Source organism: Moschus berezovskii, chromosome 1 (genome assembly GCF_049115385.1).
Source record: "Moschus berezovskii isolate FMDL1 chromosome 1, NW_MosBer_1.0, whole genome shotgun sequence".
Lineage (NCBI taxonomy): Eukaryota > Metazoa > Chordata > Mammalia > Artiodactyla > Moschidae > Moschus > Moschus berezovskii.
The window spans coordinates 162,802,121-162,824,280 of NC_142460.1; the positions used below are offsets into that span (position 1 = coordinate 162,802,121).

At 37.1% G+C, this 22,160-nt stretch overlaps 1 protein-coding gene across 2 annotated transcripts in view; it reads right to left on the reverse strand.

Moving 5' to 3' along the window:
* Positions 1–22,160, reverse strand: part of BRWD1 (bromodomain and WD repeat domain containing 1) — a 119,878-nt gene that overhangs the window by 63,586 nt on the left and 34,132 nt on the right. For both annotated transcript variants that reach the window (XM_055414053.2, XM_055414045.2), the window contains exons 10-19: positions 21,306–21,376; positions 19,496–19,596; positions 18,640–18,680; positions 17,529–17,627; positions 14,506–14,656; positions 14,147–14,281; positions 10,447–10,575; positions 10,046–10,271; positions 7,723–7,908; positions 1,910–2,093 (exon numbers count right to left, since the gene is read on the reverse strand). In XM_055414053.2, the coding sequence (XP_055270028.2) occupies positions 1,910–2,093; positions 7,723–7,908; positions 10,046–10,271; positions 10,447–10,575; positions 14,147–14,281; positions 14,506–14,656; positions 17,529–17,627; positions 18,640–18,680; positions 19,496–19,596; positions 21,306–21,376 (1,323 nt within the window). The remainder of the gene's footprint in view (positions 1–1,909; positions 2,094–7,722; positions 7,909–10,045; positions 10,272–10,446; positions 10,576–14,146; positions 14,282–14,505; positions 14,657–17,528; positions 17,628–18,639; positions 18,681–19,495; positions 19,597–21,305; positions 21,377–22,160) is intronic.

Genomic DNA, 22,160 nt, shown 5'->3' on the forward strand with positions numbered 1-22,160 from the left:
TGCAATGAGAAGCCTGCACACCACAACAAGTAGCCCCAACGTGCCCCAGCTAGAGAAAGCCTGCACACAGCAAGGAAGATACAGCACCACCAAAAAAAAAAAGAAATGCTTGTTTAAGGAACTACTCTTCAGGACTTTCATTTCTGATAACTGTTTGCTTCCCATGATTTTGACAACAAAAAGTAAAGCAAAATGACACTTTCAGTTCCAATGATCATGCCAGTCAAGACAAATTTTAAGGCTTAATTATAGCATACTACATACATGGTGGTGATTTTCTGTATTTCTTATCCCAATTTCAAATTTTGCTTTTCACCAGTTTATTGTATATTTATAAACGTTCTTAAATTCACTGCATAAAACAGAAGTATCATAAAATACTAATCACTGACTATTCTGGCTAAACACATGAAAACTTACACAAAATTATCTTCACTGTATTAGCTATTACGAGACACAAACGTGACAGAATGCTGAAAGGTTTTAGACATCAACAAAAGCAGTACTTGCTGCCTCCATTTTGGTAACCTGAAAACCAGCACGGGACAGTTCAGTACAAGGAAAATTCCACCATCATCCACAGTACACTTAGGAGGCATCATTTCTCCCTAAAGCACAATAGGGCTACTTAAGAGGAAAGACAGATCCTAGGTCCAGGTAAAGCAATTTACAAAATGAACCTGTAACCTTGTCATGCTGGACATCAAAGACGACATGCAAGGCTACTATGTCATTTCAAAAGGACTCCAGGGCCAACGTGCAGAAGCTCCTCCTGGCCAGAGATGGAAAAACTTAAACATTAATAAGGACATTAAAAATACCTATATCACAGCAGTGTGATTAATACAGTGAAAACACAAAACACACACAAACTGGCCACTCTAGGATCAGTTCAGTTCAGTCGCTCAGTCGTGTCAGACTCTCCGCGACCCCATGAATCACAGCACGCCAGGCCTCCCTGTCCATCACCAACTCCCGAAGTTCACTCAAACTCGTGTCCACAGAGTCGGTGATGCCATCCAGCCATCTCATTCTCCGTCGTCCTCTTCTCCTCCCGCCCCCAACCTTTCCCAGCATCAGAGTCTTTTCCAGTGAGTCAACTCGTCGCATGAGGTGGCCAAAGTATTGCAGTTTCAGCTTTAGCATCAGTCCCTCCAATGAATACCCAGGAAAGGAATAAATTTTTATTTTGACGGTAAATAAAGCAAAATCAGCAAGCATCTATCCTGTTTTTTGTATACAAACCTTACTACTGGATGATCAAATACTAGAAGTGGGTAAATTTTTGTTTAGAAGTATCCAAGATAATAATAAACAACTCAGAGCTAAAATATCACTCTTTTATAATCTCTAAAGAATTAATGCATCTAGGGTAGTCAGCATCAACACCTGCTACCACCACAAAAAAAAAAAAAAAAAGGAAATTATGTGCCTTCTGATGGAATTTTACCACTTAAGAAATAATCTCACAAAAACTAAAAATACAACATTTGGAACAACTGGAAATTTGAACACTGGCTATTTGGTCCTATTGAGGAGTTGTTTGCTTGCTTTTAAGATATGACAATGACACTATGGTTTTAAGATAAGGAAGTATCTTTATAAATTACATACTGATAAACTTTTGGACAAAATGGTAAGTTCGAAACACCCTTCAAAATAATACTGAAGGAAGAAAAGGCAGGTGTTTATGTAGATGAAACAAGATGAGTTATGAAAAAATTTACCACAGTAAAAAGTTAGAGAACAATTTTGACATTTTTCTACCACAATTAAAATACATCCCAACGCATTATTAAAATATATGTATATGATTATTTATACCACTAAAAGTTTAACTCTGTGTAAATAACCATATAGATACATTTTCATAGATATAAACAATATTAATAGATATCCTAAAACAAACCTAAATATGCCTAGTGGTACCTCTGGGACAACCACTCTTCGCTTCCAAGCCTGCAGGTCACGCTCCGTAGCCATCTGACTGCGCGGAGCATTCTGGTGCATCTGACGGACACCTTCCACTTGTCCACTACGACGCAGACCAATATTTGGAGGAGACTGGATGTCTAAGCTTAGTCTTCTAAAACCTAGGAAAAAATTGTAAAGAATGACTGCAAAACAAACTTCAATCTAATATGCATACACATTCCTCCTAATATGATACAAACCAAAATAAAAGATCTACTGAAAAAACTCTGGAAAAAAGAATTTTTAATGTGACTGAGATCAAAATGTAGAATACAGAACATGACTATTAACGTCATTTTCCATTTTTACTAGACTTTCTGAATTTTATGTTATAAGCATTTTCTATAATAATGTTATACTTGCAGTCCTAAAAACCTTGTCTTCCTCAAAACTGCAAGCTAAAACATTTATCTTTCTGGAAAAATCAGCAATGCAAATAGATGTCTCAAACTGCACTGGCTTGATAATAAGAGATCTAGTAACAAACATTATTTATGACCTAAAGAGATAATCTAAGCCACTCAGGCAGGCAGCCTGCCAGAGACCATTACTAAAAATTCACAAAAATGTGAAGTGGGGAAATGCTGGCAGCACCTGAAGTGGAGCTAGGGGAGTGGGTAACAGGGCAATGCAGACAACACTGAGCCCTGAGCCTGGGCAGGCAGACACAGGCAGGGTAACCTCCCGGGAGCTGGAAGTCACAAAGGATGGAGACTACCCTGAGGAGTTGTGGGGGGAAGCCCAGGCAAGTACTTGTTTCCTTAAAATACAGGGTAATCACAGGGAATTCTACTCAATGCTCTGTGGTGACCTACATGGAAAGAAATTCCAAAGAAGAGGGGATATATCTATATGTACAGCTAATATTCATTTTGCTGCACAGGAGAAATTAACACAACGTTGTATAGCAACTATATACTCAAATAAAAAAAAATTTTTTTAAGAAAGTTAAAACAAGAGTGAAGAGGACCCTGCTACTAACTGGGGGCTATATACTTTTTGGCCACCTGTAAAAAAGAGACATTACTTTGCCAACAAAGGTCCGTCTAGGTAAGGCTATGGGTTTTCCAGTGGTCACGTATGGATGTGAGAGTTGGACTGTGAAGAAAGCTGATCGCCGAAGAATTGATGCTTTTGAACTGTGGTGTTGGAGAAGACTCTTGAGAGTCCCTCGGACTGCAGGGAGATCCAACCAGTCCATCCTAAAGGAGATCAGTCCTGGGTGTTCATTGGAAGGACTGATGCTGAAACTCCAATCCTTTGGCCACCTGATGCAAAGAGCTGACTCACTGGAAAAGACCCTGATGCTGGGAAAGATTGAGGGCAGGAGGAGAAAGGGACGACAGAGGATGAGATGGTTGGATGGCATCATCGGCTCAATAAGACATGGGTTTGGGTGGACTCTGGGAGTCGGTGATGGACAGGGAGGCCTGGCGAGCTGAGGTTCATGGAGTCGCAAAGAGTCGGACATAACTGAGCGACTGAACTGAACTGATGCGAAGAGCTGACTCATTTAGACCCTGATGCTGGGAAAGATTGAAGGCAGGAGGAGGATAAAGTGAGGAGGGAGGTGAGAGGGGGGTTCAGGAGGGGGAACTCATGTACACCTGGGGCGAATTCACGTCAATGTATGGCAGAACCAACCAATATAATATTGTTAAATTAAAAAAAAAAAATTAAAAATAAATAAACTAAAAAATAAAAATAAAAAAAAAAAGAAGGCAGGAGGAGAAGGGGATGACAGAGGATGAAGTGGTTGGATGGCATCACCGACACCATGGAGATGAGTTTGAGTAAACTCCAGGAGTTGGTGATGGACAGGCAGGCCTGGCGTGCTGTGGTCCATGGGGTTGCAAAGAGTCGGACACGACTGAGCAACTGAACTGAACTGAAGGAAATACAAATTTACTTCAAATAAACCAGCTCTCCCTGCCTGGGATAAAATTCAAATATGAGTGAATGCAACTTCTGCACTCTTCTACATACAACATTCTGTTTACCAATCAAATGTGAACCAGTTTGTACTGCACAACATACTATACTTCATCTATTAAAAATGACATTAAGTGAGCCTGCTATTAATCCAAAATTTATATTAAAACACACTGACGTTTAAGAAACACTTCTTGCATTTAGAACTAAAAATAAATTCTAAATTTAACTGCCCAAGTCACAGCATTATTCTCCAACAATTTGAAGAAAACATATGAATAGGTTACTTATCTCAGGTTACTTTTCATACTTGCTGTTCAAAGTATGAAAAGTAACATGAGTGACCATAAACAGATTAATTACAAAGAATGGCTATTCCACACAGTGGAATACTATGAAGCTATAAAAAGGAATGAAGAGTTCTATGAATGGATAGGAGTAATTTCTAGAATATACTGTAAAAGAAAAAAGCAAGGTATGCAGAGAAATGCATACATATCTTGGGTCACTTGCTCTGATGCACTGAGATAAACACAGCAGCAACTATGCAGTGTGTGTGTGTGTTAATTGTGTACTCGTGTCAGACTCTTTGCAACCCCATAGACTTTAGCCCACCAGGACCCTCTGCCCATGGAATTCTCAAGGCGATAACATTGGAGTGGGTTGCCATTTCCTTCTCCAAAAGCCACTATAGAAAGAAAGAAAGTGAAGTAGCTCAGTTGTGTCTGACTCTTTGTGACCCCATGGACTGTAGCCTACCAGGCTCCTCCATCCATGGAGTTTTCCAGGCAAGAGTACTGGAGTGGGTTGCTATTTCCTTCTCCAGTATTCTTGCCTAAAATGTTGAACCTGAATCCAATTATGAGATAATGAGACACATTCAGGGAATTGAGGGAAAATTGAGGGAAAATCTGTGAAAAAACAGGCCTGAACTCTCCTAAGTACCAGCGCCATGAGAGAACTGTTCTAAATTAGAAGAAGTAATGATTAAGCACAATAACCAAGGCTTGATTAAATCCTAAAATTTTAAAAAGCCCTGAAGGACAATTTTGGAACAAGTGAGCAAACAGGAAGATTGTACATTAGGTAGCAGTATTTTATAGTTTGTATACTGTATAGTATTATAAAGTTGGCTGACCTATGATCACTATGTTATGAACATGTAAAAATGTTTCCGGTTCTTAGAAGATACAGAATCATGTCTGAAGGGACAAAGTTCACAGTATCTCCAACTTGCTCTAAAATTTAGGAAAAAAATACCAGAGATAGAAATTATTTCAGGTGTATATGAGAACCATACAAGACTGTTAATATCATTTCTGTTTGAGATTAGCAAACTCTCAAAAGTACCCAAAAATCCATCAAGAGAATGAATGAATAAAATCAGATATAGGCATACAATAGAGTACATAACCGGAGAAGGCAATGGCAAGCCACTCCAGTACTCTTGCCTGGAGAATCCCATGGATGGAGAAGCCTGGTAGGCTGCAGTCCGTAGGGTCACTAAGGGTCGGACACGACTGAGCGACTTCACTTTCACACATTGGAGAAGGAAATGGCAACCCACTCCAGTGTTCTTGCCTGGAGAATCCCAGGGATGGGGGAGCCTGGTGGGCTTCCGTCTATGGGGTCACACACAGTCGGACACGACTGAAGTGACTTAGCAGCAGCAGTAGCAGAGTACATAACAGTCAAAATTAACCCAATGCAATAACTGATCAATCTTAAAAATATAGTATTCTAATGGCAGAAAGTGAAGAGGAACTAAAGAGCCTCTTGATGAGGGTGAAAGAGGAGAGTGAAAAAGCTGGCTTAAAACTCAACATTCAAAAAACTAAGATCATGGCATCCAGTCCCATCACTTCATGGCAAATAGATAGGAAAATAGTGGAAGCAGTGACAGATTTTTTTTACTTGGGCTCCAAAATCACTACAGAATGTGACTGCAGCCATGAGATTAAAAGATGCTTCCTCCCTGGAAGAAAAGCCTGACAAACCAATATAGCATATTAAAAAGCAGAGACATCAGTTTGCTAACAAAGGTCCATCTAGTCAAAGCATATAGTTTTTCCAGTAGTCAGGTATGAATATGGTTTTTCCAAAGCATATGGTTTTTCCAGTAGTCAGGTATGAATGTGAGAGTTGGATCACAGAGGCGGAGCGCCAAAGAATTGATGCTTTCAAATTGTGGTCCTGGAGAAGATTCTTGAGAGTCCCTTGGACAGCAAGGAGATCAAACCAGTCAATCCTAAAGGAAATCAATATCAATGAATATTCATTGGAAGGACTGTTCCTGAAGCTGAAGTCCCAATACTTTGGCTACCTGATGCAAAGAGCCAACTCACTGGAAAAGACCCTGATGCTGGGAAAGATTGAGGGCAGGTGGAGAAGGTGACAACAGAGAATGAGATGGTTGGATGGCATCACCAACTCAATGGACATGAATCTGAGCAAACTCTGGCAGACAGAGGAGGATAGAGAAGCCTGGAGTGCTGCAGTCCCTGGGGTCACAAAGAATCAGACACAAAGTTCCCTTTATAAACCTTTTTATAAAGTTTAAAAACAAAAGCTTTTTATTAATACATTCAAGAATGTCAAGTCTATTTTTAGAATGCAAAGGAAGGATCAACAGAATTGTCATCTTGGGAGAGGGAAATAGGGCAGGACCACATAAAGGTATGTATTATTATCATGATTTAAAAAAAAATAAAAAGAAGAGCATCTGTGAACCAAAGTTAAGACTATGTCAATAACAAAATTTGAGAGTTTTGTTGCTGTTGTTAAGTACTTACTTATTTACTTGGCTATAACTGGTCTTAGCTGATCCTGCATGCAGGATCTAATTCCCTGACCAGGGCTCAAACTCAGGCACCCTGCACTAACAGCATGGAGTCTCAGTCACTCAACTACCAGGGGTTCCAAGAACAAAGTTTTGACAGACCCGATTCTGTGCTGCTAGAAACCAAAACAACTAAATATATAAAAGAAGTAAAACTTAAAGTATAACGCACTAATTTTAAAGAGAATTAATGAAACTTCTAGACCTAACAGTCATTTCAAATAAAAATCTAAAGCTCTCCAAGTTTCCTGGAGTCCAGTGGTTACAACTCTGTGCTTTCACTGCCAAGGACCTGGGTTTGATTCCTGGCCAGGACTAGATCCCATCTGTCACGTGGCCAAAATAAAAAAAAATAATAAAAAATCTAAAGTCTAGACAAACTAGATGAAAGACAGCAAGAGTGAAAGGGCAGAAAGAGCTGAAGAAACTGTTCAGAACAGAGCACGGAGCAATAGAGAGGAAATTCTACAGCATTTTATGGACTCAAAAAGTTCTTATCTTCCACAAGGTTTTAACTTTCCCAGAGTTCAGTTGCATAATAATCACATACCTCTTCTAGATTATTTCCATTAGTATAATTATTACCACATTCCAGTATTAAGTACTCTGCCCTGAAATTCACTGCAAGCTTTCTAAGATTATATAAAAAAGAAACCTAATGTTTCTTTAGAAAACACTTTGTTCTCTACTCTTTATAACTCAATTTAATTTTGTAAATACTCTTATTTTAGAGCAAAAAGACTTCAACAGCCTTTCAAAGTACCTGAAATTCAAACACTCATTTGTTAGTCTATCAACCTTATATGTCATAAAGCTATCCTCCAGACTTCTGCTCAAAGTTGTAAACATACACTGCTTAGTACACTGCTTTTATACTGAAAAGTTTTTCACACTGCATGCAGGGGACAATGACTTCATTTATTCTTCAATTTCAATCTAGCCATGTTAAGGCAAAATACCTCTGCCATATTTCTTACCTCTTCGGGGTGTTTCTTCCCCATTTGAAAGTCCACTTGGAACAGCCTCCTGACCTGCTCCCATTCTCTGATCTTGCTGCTGCTGCAACTGTCTTATCATTCCATCCAGGACACTGCGCTCTGGGCTTCGTTCACCATTATCATTGGTTTGAAGGCTTATAATTTGTTCTATTACCTCTCCATCACCTGAAAATTCATTGAATGAATATCACATCATAATATATACAAAGACAGAACAAAAATTTTCAACAAGTTACAATTAAAATTACGTTAGCAATTGTAAGACTTGTTTTTCAAAAATAATTATTAAAGGTAGCCTTTATTTTCACAACTAATTAAGTTAGAGAAAAGATTCAAAACAAACTTTACAGTACTAAGTTCCACAAAAACCTCAACAGAGCTTCTGAAATCCGTCGAAGTAAGTAGAAGAAAACACATTTCAGCGAAAATCTTGTTTTTCTGTTTCAGATCAATGCTTCTTATTTATACAATATTTCCCAAGATCTCTGACTATAATAGAGCAACAAAGAATCAACTGGACTTCACTGTATACCTCTGAGTTTTCTATGCAACTCAGTCTCTTGATGTAGAGAAAAGCACTGGCATTTCTTTAGTCTTAAATAAAAAAGAGTGAATAAAACCTTTTTGGCCTTCAGCAAATGACCAATCCGAACTCCAGCTATAATTCTTCAGGTATAAAATCAGATTTTTTTAAAGTGTCTTTGCTTCTTTATTTTTTAAATAATATATTTTCAGAGATATTTAATACAGTCATACTTAGTGTAAATGGAGAAAAAGTGCTGGACAGTTGTGGGGTCTTGAAATGTACTTAAGACACTAACATTTTCATACAAAAACAATTCCTTACTTGTCCTCCCACCATAAAATACATCTTCTTTGAACACAGAACATAGACCTTACAACCTACACATTGGATTGTGGTGGTGGCTTATATGACTGTCTTAACATTTCTTAACTCATTTGAATTGCACACTTAAAAGTTGTGAATTTTGTTGTACGTAAAGTATACTTCAATCAAACTAATAAAAAGAATTTGGAAGAGTAAACATACGGTGATTTAGAGTAATCTTTAACCTTAAAGTTTTAGCAAATCAATTCTCATCCAAAGTATCTTTTTTAAATTTATTTTTAATTGGAGGATAATTGCTTTACAATGTTGTGTTGTTTTCTGCCATACATCAACATGAATCAAGTCACAGGTATACATGCCCCCTCCCTCTTGTACCCCACTACCACCTCCCAGATGTATCTTTTTTTCTTTGCTTAGTACAAGAAACAAGAATATTAGAGAAAAACACTACACTGCTATGAACAAAAACAAACAAAACAAAGCAAAACACCTCTGCCCTTGGCTGGGACAGGCAAAGGACAAGATGGAACTGGAACCTCCTCTGCCAGAAAGTTAAGAGTGTTCAAGGAACGATGGGGACTTGGGAAAGGACACAATACTCAGCCTAAAGGGTTTTCACAGCCAAGTCCAAGGATAACATGAGCAACTAAGTAACGACAGTACTGGATTTTAACTCACTATATAACAACCTGGAAGTCCAGACTAAAAATAAATGAGAGAGTAGCAGATGGTCAGCTAATGATAAAATGAAAAAGCAATGATAAAAGAGTTGGAAAACCACTTCACAACCTTCAGAACAACAATTGATTCAGGCAAGAATTACCAATGGATCCTCAAACTTACAGGTAAAGTTAGAAAAGGAACAGGTTATTTACACAAGTTACTAAATAATTACAAAGAGGAAATAATCTTCAGAGTGGAGAACTTCAGCAGATACCCAGTGTTCAAAGTCAACACCACCAATAATTGGATGAAACACAACCACAGGCATCCTGACATGATCCTCCAAGAAGACTACATCATTTATGTTGTGCTCTTCAAAATTGCACGACCTGAACTTAATGACTGCTAGATTTAATGTTCAGTCCCAAATTAAAATCTACACCAGGGAGGGAAAACAAGATGGTACAGGCATTATTAGAATAACAAAATTTGATTACAGGCTATAATAGTATAAATGTTAAATGTTCTATTTTTGATAACTGTACATGATTATATAAGAAAACATATTTTTCTTAGAAAATACATACTTAAGTATTTAGGGGTAAATGGACATGAGGCCCAGAACTTAAGTCTCAAGTGGTTCACAACAATAAGTATCTAGAGATAGAATAACAAAACAAACGTTGCAAAATATTAAGGACTGCTAAATCTGAAAGTACAGGAGTTCTCTGTATTATTACTTACATTTTTCAAATAAAAAAAAATTTTTTTAAAAGGTTTAGCACTTACTTGTTGCCACATAGCCTAGTTGTGGAACCAAATGTTCATCTGCAGAATTTTCTCGGCCAGGCACTAATCGCTGATACTTAGTTGGATGAGGGTTTCCATCTACATCTACCAAGAATGGTGGAGGCATAAGGTGAGGGGCCTGCTGAGTCTGCTCATCTAAGACGTAATTATTAGAATCCCTAATCAGTGGTCGATAGTCAGTATGGAAGAACATCTGGTCAGGAATCTAGAAATGGAAAGTTTACAGACTGAAATTTTCAGGATTAAACGTGTTAAAGAACATAAATATTAACCAGTTAATTTTATTTGAAAGGATAAAAAAAACAAATCAATACATCTAACCTATTTTAAAAACATCCTTCTTAACTATTTACATGCTCTAAGAAAGTATGTAAAATGACCTTTTCATATGGCTTGCTGCATCCAAAACCAAATATCAGAAGGTGACCGTGAGAATCTGTACAGGCAAAATGCTGTCCATCCTGTGAAAACTTACAATCAAAGACAGCTCCATGTCCTTGTCCTTCAATCTAAGAAACAAAGATGGAAAATTTTATAACCATTTCTATGTAACACCTTTAGTTATATAAACGTCTGAAAAAAATATTTTAAAATGAATTTTTCATTAAGCATATCAATATTTTCAAAAAGTAAAATTCACTTTAGATATCACTGGCCTAGAAAAAACCTTGATGGATCTTCTGAAAATTAGTTCTCAAAATGATCAAATGAAGGATCACAAACCAACCCAAACTGAAGGCTTTATTTATGTCTTACAAGAGAATGAAACCTCCATAAACTTTCTAATATGTAACAAAAATCTATTGATTAATAACTTACAAGGGAAATGATTAAACATTAATAAAGTTTGTTATTCATGAAATAAAATCAATACTTTTATGGAGTTTAAGCTTTCCACTTAGACGACTAACCACCATGCAAAATTTGTAATGCTGCAAGTGTCTCAAGGGTGTATATGTAAATTCTTACACTGAGCGACTGAACTGAACTGAACTGAACAACTACCTTACTTCAGACTGCCACAAATTTCTAAGTGCGTCATCAATGTTGGGGTTCCCTCACAGCTCAGTTGGTAGAGAATCCACCTGCAACGCAGGAGACCTTGGTTCAATTCCTGGGTCAGGAAGGTCCCCTGTAAGAGGGAAAGGCTACCCACTCCAGTATTCTGGCCTGGAGAATTCCATGGACTATATATAGTCCATGGGATGGCAGAGTCAGACATGACTGAACAACTTTCACTTTCATGAATGTTGCCTTAAATAACTTCTAAACTGCTTTATTCTTGGTTATTTTAACTCTAAATTCGATTACTTTAGTATTAAAAATTTATAGTTAAATGAGATGTTTCATTAACTCATTAGTACATAGCTATGCATACTTGTCTCAGCCTACAAATAATAATTAAAATTTAGGACAAGTTAACCTAAATCAGTACTGGAAAAAAGAATCCTCCACCCACACAAAACAGAAGTATTTATTTTCGTTGCCAGAACAAACTCTCATACATACCTAAATACCCACTTGAAAAACAATTCACTTCTGCTATACCACACATTAAAGAGTGCCTTTAACAAAATGGGGGTGAAAAATTAAGGTATTAGGATACTTAGGGACCTGTTGAATAAGATAATGCCCCCCTGACCTGAGACTCTCAGTCCAAGTAAAACAGAGGCAGGTGGGGAGGCAAGAGCCCTGGGCTGGTCAGGCAAAGTGGGTGGCAGTTACTTTGCTACCACACATGTGCAACTAACCTCACCAAAAGCTCTGCTAAGGGTACCTACTGAGAAGGAAGTTTCCCAAGTGGGCAAACCTACCTAAGCAGAGCAAGACACACGCTGCTTTTTATCTGCTGTCTGAAGAGTCCTACACAATCATTCCTGATAAAACAAAAATAACCTGCAACTGTGTCCAGAGAACACTTCAATGTCACACTATGTTCACTACTTTTTTAATGAAATACTGTCTCATTAGTAGCTTAAAACCCAAAAATTAGGAGACTCTCAAGTGATCAGTAAAGGTAAGAATTATTCAGCCTACAAGGCCAATTTCTGGTGTCTGACTAGAAATAAAATCATCATTGTCCATTTGAGACTTTTCAGGTTACTTTGGCTTAGTGGTTATTTTAGATTATATTCTGTTTAAAGCCTGAATTAATGTAGTCTTCTGTTTTAACAGATTAAATTTAGGATGTTCCTATTGAGTTTTAAAGGACAATTAAGAAAATGAATGTACCTATGAATTTTAAGGCCACAGAAAAACTAAAGAAGGCTTATTTATTTTCCAAGGATTCCGAACAGAAATGCAATATTCAGAGATGCCTAACGATGTACTTTATGCTATTTGAATTTAGTGCATTTAATGTTAGTAAATAAAACACTTTATTTTAGATAGTTAAACTGTCCATTGTATGCATACTGAAATTAAATTTAAAGGTCCAAAAAAAAAAAAAACAGCAATAAAATGGAACATATGGACGAAGATAGTTTTCAATCAAAAGGTCTAAGAAACACTTATCTGTAGGATGCTACTGTACTGCCTCGAAAATTAATGAGCCTTTGAACTGGGTCTCAATATAAAGAATAATTTTAGAAAACCTATCATGTCTGTGTCTCAAAAGTCTTAACAATGTATAAGCCCTTTTATATATTCCCCTCAGAATTTATCCCAAGGAAATAATCAGAGATCTACATAAATAGACATGTATATTCAAACTGTTGCTGCTGTGCATGTTTTAGAAACGACTTAAATACTCAACAACAGCAAATTAACTACATAAGTAACATTCTTCTAAGAAAGGCTGAATTTACCATCAAACATACATTTACAAATTCTTAAAAAATATTTAAGGACTTGAAAAGCATTCTTTACATAAAATGAGAAGGGATTACAAAACTGTGTGCAAAAGAGTAAAAACAAACAAAAAACTACATGTAAGAATGCCAACTAATAATTCCATAAAGAATAATGCCATCAGAAAATCTTCAGTGGATATTGATACCTGTGAAAGTTTAATAAGGAACCAGACATTTACACAGTCTCTGGAAAAAAATCAGTTTAAAAATTACAAAGAAAAGAAAACATTTAAAAACTTAGTGTGAATAACTTGGCAGATGTCACCTTAACTAAATACTTATAATTATTACCATATTAACAGTGGAACATATGAACATCCTTAGCCTCCTAATATAATGCATGGAGGGCACATTATCATTTATTTTTTTTAATCAAAAAATATATAATAGTATTACATCATGAGGAAATATCAGACAAAACAAATATCCTATAATATTACTTGTTTGTAAAAAGGCAAGATATGCAGGGTGAAGGATTTTTACAAAAGTGGGAATACATAAGTACTTAATATGATGCATGATCCTGAATTAGGCCAAGAGGTAAAACTATAAAGGCATTATTAGGACAATTGACAAATTTTGAATGTAAACCAGATTAGGTAATGCTACCTTATCAATGTTAAATTTGCTGATTTTGGGTGACTATAGTGCAGCTATGTATAAGAAATTCTAAAAATATGCAATAAGATCATAATCTGGTTTTCAAACATTTGTGTGCAAGAAGAAAAAAGCTGAGGAAACAAAAAAATGATGTTTGACTCCTGAGAGGACTTTACTGAGTATTATTTTTTATTACCAGGTATTTTAATAAATTTAAATACTGAAAAAGTGTGAATTACCATAATTTTGCCAATTTAAACACAGACAGGGACTTGCCTGGAGAATCCCAGGGACGGGGAAGCCTGGTGGGCTTCTGTCTATGGGGTCGCACAGAGTCGGTCACGACTGAAGCGACTCAGCAGCAGCAGCAGGGACACATTCACAGATACAAAGCTAAATAAATAAATTCTGAAAACCTTCCCCTCATGTGAATTAGTTATACAGATTTCACTTACATATGTACGTTTGTACGTATGACTATCAGATATTTATCAGCCTTAAAGTAGCACCCTGATCTCTAGAAATACAAACTGCCAAAAACATGCAGATTGGTTTCAGCTACATCTCCTTATCCAAACATCTGAAACAAGTGCAAACAGGCATAGACACACACACTCCCCCCACTTACCATATTGAAATAATGTTTCATCTTGGTGCCTTTTGTTATATCCCATATGAATATGCTGCCGTCATGTCCTGCAGATAACATAATTCTGGAATCAAAGGGATGTGTCTCCAAAACAAATACTTCATCAGCATGTCCCTTTATTCAACAAAGTCATATAGTTAAGGAGGGTCTGCAAGTTATAAGTTTAAAATTAAAAGCCCATGTTGTCACAGTATCTAAGGGCTTTTAAAAATGCATTAATGACAGTAATTTATAATTAGTATATATACAAATTTCTATTCATTTGATAACATAAATGAAACAGTATTTTTTTAATTTGTTAAAAAAAAAAATTTGTTGTATGTTATAAAACTACCTACCAACAGGTTATGAAGCAGCTGTCCAGTATAAGAATTCCACACTTTGAGGACATGATCATTCACAGCTGTGACAACAATGCTATCGTTCTGATTCCAAGCTATCATTGTTACTTTGGGTTTCATAAACCTTTCCTCTTCCAAAGATAAATCTCTAAGAAAAAAAATACAACATGTGCAGTGCTATATGTGTAGAAGGTTACACAATCTCTCATAGATACAAAAATAGTAAATAATCTAGCTCATGTCCACACTTTATCCACTTCACAGAGTTTATCACATCTGACCCACAAGAGGTTATCTACAAACAGATGAGGACAAGATCCCAAAGGGGAAGGGATGATCCAGAAACAGTTTAGAGGCTGAACATAGGCAGATTCCAGAACACCACCATTATTCATAAAAGCAAAGCTTTTCTCTACACGTAGGATTCCTTTCTCTTGACTGCAAGGCCTATCAGTAATATTTTCAACTACTTGGAAGACAGAAAGAAGGTAATTCACCTTCATGCCCCCAATGTCTAGAAAAGTGCCCAACAGATTTTCAGTGTGCTGAACTACCTCTTTACACTTCCCTACAGACTGTTCCTATGTCTCCCTTGGCAAGAAGGGTCTTATACACACATGTCTGCAATGTTTTTCTGCCTTCATGAAAGCAGTATGCAGTTTCTGTGTAAAATACAGCAGTCAATAATATGGGCGGGGGGGCGCGGAGAACCGAGCTGCTTCTCAAGTCATAGAGCACATTCTAAGAAATTATAAACATAAAATAAACATGTATTTTAAAGAAAACAGCTACAAGAAGGAGTGCTATGTAACATCTACCTGTATAAGCACAACGGAACACAAATGACTGAATAATTCTAACTAGAATGGTCAGAGGAAGTGTAACAAAAGAGACAAAATGGAATGCAAGCTAAGATGCCACGCTTCACCTGAATTTACTAACAGACGTGTTGCATTTCATCAAACTGATCAGCCAAGATCAGAACACTAGAACAAATATATCCATCAATTCATACACACAGAAAACACTGCTTTTCAAGATTCGAAAGAGGTAAAACTTTAAATGAGAAAAGAATATTTCTACCAGGAGGGGAAATACAGGGAAAGTTCTCTCCATGAAGAGAGTATAGCAACAAGAAAACTAAACAGTTCTCAATCTCATTTAAACAAATTCTGGACCTTCCTGGTGACCCAGTGATAAGGAATTCTCCTGTCAGTTGTAGGACTTGGGTTCAATCCGAGTCCAGGAAGATTCCACATGGCAAAAGGTAGCTAAGGCCTGAAGCAGCCAAATAAAATATTTAAAAAATTTTATTCAAGTTTTCACAATGATGTTCCTATTTTGCCGAATAAAGTAACTGTGCATAACACAAATACGGTTTCAAATTTTCTTCACTGTTATTCATTCATTCATTATCATTCACTTTCACACTAAAATGCTGAATATCCAGATGTAACATTTTTAATTGTAAAAATTTGTTTGTGAATAGGGATTATCAGATTTCTAGTATGTATTCTTTCCATTCTCTACCGCAGGTCATTCCACAAAAATATTAATATCAAATTTATTTTGAAATCCAATACAACTGTTTGAGTCACAGTGGAAAATGAGTTATTTCTCCTAATATTACTAAAAATAAAGCAGACATGAAGATTTCTAAACAACAGAATGTGTAACATTTCTCAGAAAAAACGATAAAAGCAGTGATATGCCTACTCTACACCAAGTAGACTGGGCTTCCCTCGCAGCTCACTCAGTAAAGAATCTGCCTGCAATGCTAGAGACCCAGGTTTAACTCCTCGGTCGGGAAGATCCCCTGGAGAAAGAAATGGCAACCCACTCCAGTATTCTTGCTTGGGAGATCCCAAGGACAGAGGAGCCTAGCAGGCTAGTCCATGGGGTCACAAGAGTCAGACACAACTTAGCAATTATACCACCACCACCACCACACCAAGTTCTGCTAGAAATCTGAGTATGATTTTCAATTGTCAATAGTACTTAAAGGCTGGTAGTTTCATCTTCCAGATGATGAAACAGATTGTGATGGTCTCAAAATGATATAGCTATAAAAAGTGTAAGTGGTATTTGAGCAAAGTTCTGACTCCAAAATACATATTCTTCTCACCACCTATACAGTCTTCCAGTATGTACAAATCCAAAAACATAATGTATTTGAAATTTATAATAGCTATCTTGGGAAATATTGAAATTATCTCAAAGCTGTTCAAAATATATTTGAGACTCTGGAGTGTTGGGGGAGGGGCACAGTAAGACGAATTTGCCTTCAATACCATTTTACAAACCAAAATTTTACCATGTAAAACAAAAATATCACTCCCAACGGAGACCAGTTTTTAAAAACTGAAACAATAACATGCATTTGCTTACTTTTTTTTTTAAAACCAGATATAGCTTTTTAAAATATAACTTTTTAAAGATTCATGTCAGTGTGTAGCAAAACCACAATATTCTAATTAGCCTCCAATTAAAATAAATAAATTTTAAAAATTAAAAAAATTAGAAATTCTAGATCTTTACATAATTAAAAAAAATTTTTTTAAATAGAAATTCCAAAAATCGTATCTTCATTTTTATTTTCCCGGCTTGTAGGATCTTAGTTCCCTGATCAGGGATTGAACCGACGGCCCCTGCAGTGGAAACCTGGGAGTCTTAAAACACTGGACTGCCAGGGAGGTCCCATCCTATCTTCAGAAAAATAGAACTTTCTGAAAATCTCCACGTTTGACATACTTGAGTTATTTATACATTTAAAACAGTAGGTGGTTTTACATGCAACACCTCAGAGGAAGTCAATGCTTTGAACAATGGAATAAATACAGTGTTCTTTTCTACATAAATCTAAGATTGTAACATATTTAAGTATCAGTCAGAAATGCAGGAGGGAGCCATTCACTTAGATCGGAGGTGGCTCTAGTTCCTGAACAAAGCAAAAAACCAACCAGAGAGACAGACCAAGTACTCAGAATGCACCTACTTAGAAACAAACCATCTCAACTTACCCTGAGATTCTAGTGGACATATCTAGTAAGATGCTTCTCCATTCTAACTGTTCAAATCTCCAAATTCGTGCTGTTCCATCTCTGCTACCACTTAAGAACCTTAAAATAAAAGAAATACACCTACTTACATACATGCTACCAAAGGCTACAGTTAAAACCACAAGCAAAAAAATTTTTCAAGTAGCTATCTTGACTGCAGGTAAATCTACAGGTGTTAATTCCAAAAAGACATGGATTTAGGGCCTACCTAAAAGGAGAAAATCTGGTTGGCTCTGATTAGACTGGCCCTACTGTAAAGCACATTTCAAACCCAATAACTACCTAGTCAAATAGTTTTGGAAAGAAATGTACATAAGTAACAGGGGGCAGGGAAGGACAATTAAAGATGAATGGAAGAATTAGTAAGAGCAAAAGTGCCATTATAAGCATTTAAACTCTAAACTCAATTTCACGCAGTAACTATGTATAAATAAACCCATCACTTAGTTAAGTGTTAAAAAGAAGAGGTAGAGGTACCAGAAAAGACACTGGGGACCACAGAAAAGGATATAATTTAAGGGATAATTTTGTTGCAGATTACATCACAGTAATTGATTAGAAAAGATTTAACTATTCAAATGGGCATCCCTGGTGGCTCAGTTGGTAAAGAATCTGCCTGCAATGTGGGAGACCTGGGTTCGATCCCTGGGTTGAGAAGACGCCCTGGAGAAGCTAACAGCTACCCATTACAGAATTCTGGTCTGGAGAATTCCGTGGACTGTACAGCCCATGGGGTTGCAAAGAGTCAGACACAACTGAGCGACTTTCACCTTCACACAACTACTCAAACATAAGAAATTTCATTATCCTTACACATAATTTTCCTATAAATCAGCCAGCAGTGAGCTAAAGAACTACTTCTGATACAGGAGGTTGCAGAAACTACAATTCTAAAAGCTTAATTTAAATGTTTCCTCCCTGTCACAGACACTTTTCCTTCAATTACTACAGTTACTAACAAGGGCCTGCCATATGATATATACCTGAAAAGTGACATACAAGCTACACTAATAGGAAGCATAACACATTTACCTAAAAACACATTCACCAATACAAACTCACACTTACTTACCGATCACCATTGTTACAAAATTGGATACTATCAACTTTATCCTAAAGAGAGGAAAAAACCAAACAAAAGTAATCATCTACATAGTTTATAAACGAAGAAAGAGCCCACCCAGTTTTAGTTAGAAGCACATTTGGTTTAAAGCAAGAGATCTACACTTTTGCTGCTTAATCCTGCCATTCAAACATATAGTGTATGTTTAAGAGCAAAGAACCTAACTACGTATCAAACCAGACTAAGACACAGCTTTTATCTCAGAGATAGACACGTAGGGTTTAGAAAGAAAAAACAGCCCGCTTCTAAAATTAAACCTGTATTTACAATTAATTACATCTACAAAATTAATATGGATAGAAAGTGATAAAAGTTTAAGTAGCTGAAAACAAGTCACATTCACTTTGATGATTATGTGTGAAACAAACAAAAATTTCCTTTAAAGGGATTCTGGTTTTTATCAAATAACTTCACAGAACTTCCTTAAGGAGAAAAAAATGACCTGACCGCTGACCAGTACTCCAGAACACTGAGAGTCATCTATCTTATAGTGCACGTTAATAAAACAGCATTCTAATTCCATGAGCTTGGTTAAGATAAACAGGACCAATTCGAACCTAATCCACCTCAATCAATTGTCATAATCAAATGGACCTGAAGCAGAAATACCATTGTAAAGCATTTGCACAGTAAGGTGCTGAGCTTGTCAGTATCATCTTTCATCTTTAAATGCAATTCCTCCTCCATTTAAGTTGAAAGTAAAATCAATAACAATCTCTAAAATCAATAACAATCTCTGTTATTGAGACTATATACCAACAGGAATATCATAAGTAAATCTTAATTTTAACACATGAAGACTTACAGTGTGACTTTCAAGTTCTGCGATTTTTTCAGGTGCTTCAAAACCCAAAAAATACATTCTGATTACATGATCAGTACTACCTGTGGCTAGAAACATACCACCTGAAACAAAAATTTTAAGTTTTAAAAATTCAATTTGTAACAAATGTCTTAACCAAAGTTCTATATTAAGTAAGCCAAAAGTAAATTCATCTCAATAGATCCATTTCATTATATAAAGAACTTTTAAAAATTAACATAATATATTGTGATATGATTTTTAGGAAGAAATCTGTATTTGGTCTTCATCCCTGTTTCTGGCTGAACTCCTAAAAACCCTTAGAAATTCCTAAGTAAAATGATGCTGGTGTCTTGATTTTCATATAACAAACCCATTTCAATCACACCAGAGTTTATGTTAATGAGGTAACTTTTGGAAAGCATCTATGGAAGAGGAACCAACCATGTGATAGAGGTTGGGAGAGGGCTGGGAGAGAGCTGAATCCATCCTTATGACCAATGAGCTAATCAACTATGCCTGTGTGATGAAGACTCATAAAAAACCCAAAGGGCAAGACTCGGAGAGGTTCCAGGTGGATGAACAGGAGATTAGAGAAGAATAGCAGGACTGGAGAGTCCTCCTTTCCAAAGACTTTATCCTAAGCCTCTCCTCCATCTAGCTATTCCTGAATTATGTTCTTTCATAATAAACCAAAAATCCACTGAGTAAAAGGACTTCTGTCAGCTGCTCCAGCAAATTAACTAAATCCAAGGAAGAAGTTGTGGGAGCCTCTGACCTACAGCCCGTCAGCAAAAGCAAGGTGACAACTGGGTCTGAGGCTGGGGGTGGGCCAGGACTCTTGTAGGACTGAGCCCTTAACCTGGGCAGTCTCACACTATTCTCTAGGTAGGCAGTGTCAGAACGGAGTTGAATTGTAAGATGCCAAGCTAGTATCAGAGAACTGTTTGGTGGTATTATAGCGGGGTGGGGGGGTACACATCAGATGAGGCTCAATTTTAACAAGTTAATTCAATCTGGAAATGTTCACTATCTCCCTCTGTCATACTGGTTGTGACAAGGACTAAGATGCTGCCACTCCAAAAATGCATGAAAACAGGTTCTGCTTTCTAAATACCTTTACACTCCTAGGGGGTTCCTGGTGACTTGGATGGTAAAGAATCTGCCTGCAATATGGGAGACCTGGGGTCAATCCCTGGGTCCTCTGGAGAAGGAAATGGCAACCCATTCCAGTACTCTTGCTTGGAAAATCCAATGGACAGAAGACCCTGGTGGGCTACAGTCCACGGGATCACAGAGAGCCAGACACAACTAAGTGACTAACACTTATACACCTAAACAAAGCTATGGTATATGAAGTTCACTTGTTCACATGTTCAGACTTCTATGGAGGAAAATCTTTGACCTCCCCCCAAAACAAAATTACCACACAAGTCCACTGTACCAAAAAAGAAAAAGAGGAATAATTTCACAAGTTGTGTGCAAAACAAACTTAAACTACCAAAAACCAGCCATTCAAAGAAAATCACAATCTTGGCTTATCATACACATGGGGCATATGGCACAGGAATTGCTCATTTGGACACCTTAAGCATCCTTTTTGCAGTTCTCTTATATCCCTGGCTCTGATTACTATGAAAAATCCAAGAAAGTCAGAATGGGGAAGATAAGAAAAAGGCTAATTAACATCACAGGTTAAATCTAATGAAATGAATGTAAGACGTTCACCATCTACCTGATAAAGGCCATTAGCTATGTGGTTGCTGAAAAAAACTAAAACAAAACTAAGAAAAAAACACTAAAGGTATCTTACCAACACTAAATGAAGAACACAGCATTTGAACACCTGGTCTAGGCTTTTCAGTGAACTTCAGAGGACGTGGACTAGAAAAGAAGAACATGTTGTTTTAAAATACACGTTAACATAGTTTAACATACTGGAAGTTTCCATAATAAGCCTCTTATCCTTATTTCATTAGAAGGCAGACAGAATGAAAACCACAATCACAGAAAATCAACCAAACTATCACATGGACCACAGCCTTGTCTAGTTCAATGAAACTATTAGCCATGCCATGTAGGGCCACCCAAGACGGACAGGTCATGGTGGACAGTTCTAACAAAATGTGATCCACTGGAGAAGGGAATGGCAAACCACTTCAGTATTCTTGCCTTGAGAATGCCAAGAACAGTAAGAAAAGGCAAAAAGATGAGACACTGAAAGATGAAGGCCCCAGGTCGGTAGGTGCCCAATATGCTGCTGGAAAAGAGTGGAGAAATAACTACAAAAAGAATGAAGACACAGAGTCAAAGCAAAAACAACACGCAGTTGTGGATGTGACTGGTGATGGACATAAAGTCCAATGCTGTAAAGAACAATATTGCATAGGAACCTGAAATGTTGGGTCCATGAATCAAGGTAAACTGCTGCTGCTGCTGCTAAGTCGCTTCAGTCATGTCTGACTCTGTGCGACCCCATAGATGGCAGCCCACTAGGCTCACCCATCCCTGGGATTCTCCAGGCAAGAACACTGGAGTGGGGTGCCGTTTCCTTCTCCAATGTGTGAAAGTGAAAAGTGAAGTCACTCAGTCGTGCCTGACTCTTAGTGACCCCATGGACTGCAGCCTACCAGGCTCCTCTGTCCATGGGATTGTCTAGGCAAGAGTA